General features: G+C 48.6%; 1 protein-coding gene across 4 annotated transcripts in view; it reads left to right on the top strand.

Moving 5' to 3' along the window:
- TMEM40 (transmembrane protein 40) overlaps positions 1–997 on the top strand; it is a 31544-nt gene that overhangs the window by 30039 nt on the left and 508 nt on the right. For 3 of the 4 annotated variants that reach the window (XM_015560387.1, XM_015560386.1, XM_015560385.1), the window contains one exon: positions 400–488. In XM_015560387.1, coding sequence (XP_015415873.1) covers positions 400–485 — 86 coding nt within the window. In that variant the 3' untranslated portion in view covers positions 486–488. Of the gene's footprint in view, positions 1–386; positions 489–997 lie in introns of all 4 variants that reach the window. The other variant, XM_015560388.1, reaches the window with a different exon arrangement.

Genomic DNA, 997 nt, shown 5'->3' with positions numbered 1-997 from the left:
CCAAGACCTAAGCACTTTTTTAAAAGATTTTTCTTATGCTCATGTTTTCCTCCTGACCGCTTTCAAGGTCAATGAGAGATCTTTGGCAAAACTCTGTGGAAAAATGGGCAGCTCTGTAAAAACGCAACAAAAACAGTTAACGGTGGCAAACAAACAGAAATCAGGCAGATGCTGAAAACAAGTTAGTTCATGGGGTTGGGTACTGCATTCTCCGTTTCCTGGAACTGTTATTGCTGTTCGAGGCTGTTGTTTTTAATAATAACTCCAGTGCTATTATCTAAGCATAACCTGCTGCCTGAAATTCCACCACGAGAGCCTTGTTTGTGTGGCTTAAGCCTTGGTCCGCGTGTGGGCGGAGGAGGTCTGACCCCGGGTCCCCTGAGGAGGCACGGCGCTCAGTCACCTTTCGCTTCTTGTCTGGGCAGTATACCGGATCCACCGAGTCCTGCAAGGCTTCATCCCCCTCTTCCAGAAGCTCAGGCTGATCGGTAACTTTTACGTTCTTCCCAAGGGCACTTGCTCTCGCCCAATCGGGGTCTTCTGTTGCCAGTGGGGCTTAGCATATAGGAAAGAGCACAGGGCCTGGAGTTGGGGCCTCGGTTCAATTCCTGCCTTTTCCGATTTACCAGCTCTGTTAGCCTCAGTTTCCTCAGCTGAAAAATGGGTGTAATAACACCTACCGCACAAGGCTGAAAATCACGTGAGGAAGGGATGCAGACGTCCCTAAGAGGGAAACACTGTAGTAAAGTGAAGGGAGTCTGGGTGTTCCATCATAGAACATTTCCCCAAACTCTACCTTCTCCATGATTTTATTGGCTTTATAGCACTGGGGGTGGGGTGGGCTTTTCTTATTTTGCATTTGTCGGATGAAACTGAGGCTCAGAGAGGTAGGCTGACTTGCCCAGGGTCACACAGCTGGAGTGGCTGGGCTGAGCTAATGGAGATCCTCTTGGATGACCAGCAGCTTTGTGTCTACTATTAAGTCTCAAAACTCATG

Source organism: Myotis davidii, unplaced genomic scaffold, assembly GCF_000327345.1.
Source record: "Myotis davidii unplaced genomic scaffold, ASM32734v1 scaffold73, whole genome shotgun sequence".
Lineage (NCBI taxonomy): Eukaryota > Metazoa > Chordata > Mammalia > Chiroptera > Vespertilionidae > Myotis > Myotis davidii.
Note: the sequence above shows the minus strand (reverse complement) of the source record. Positions and strands in the feature narration are given on the sequence as shown.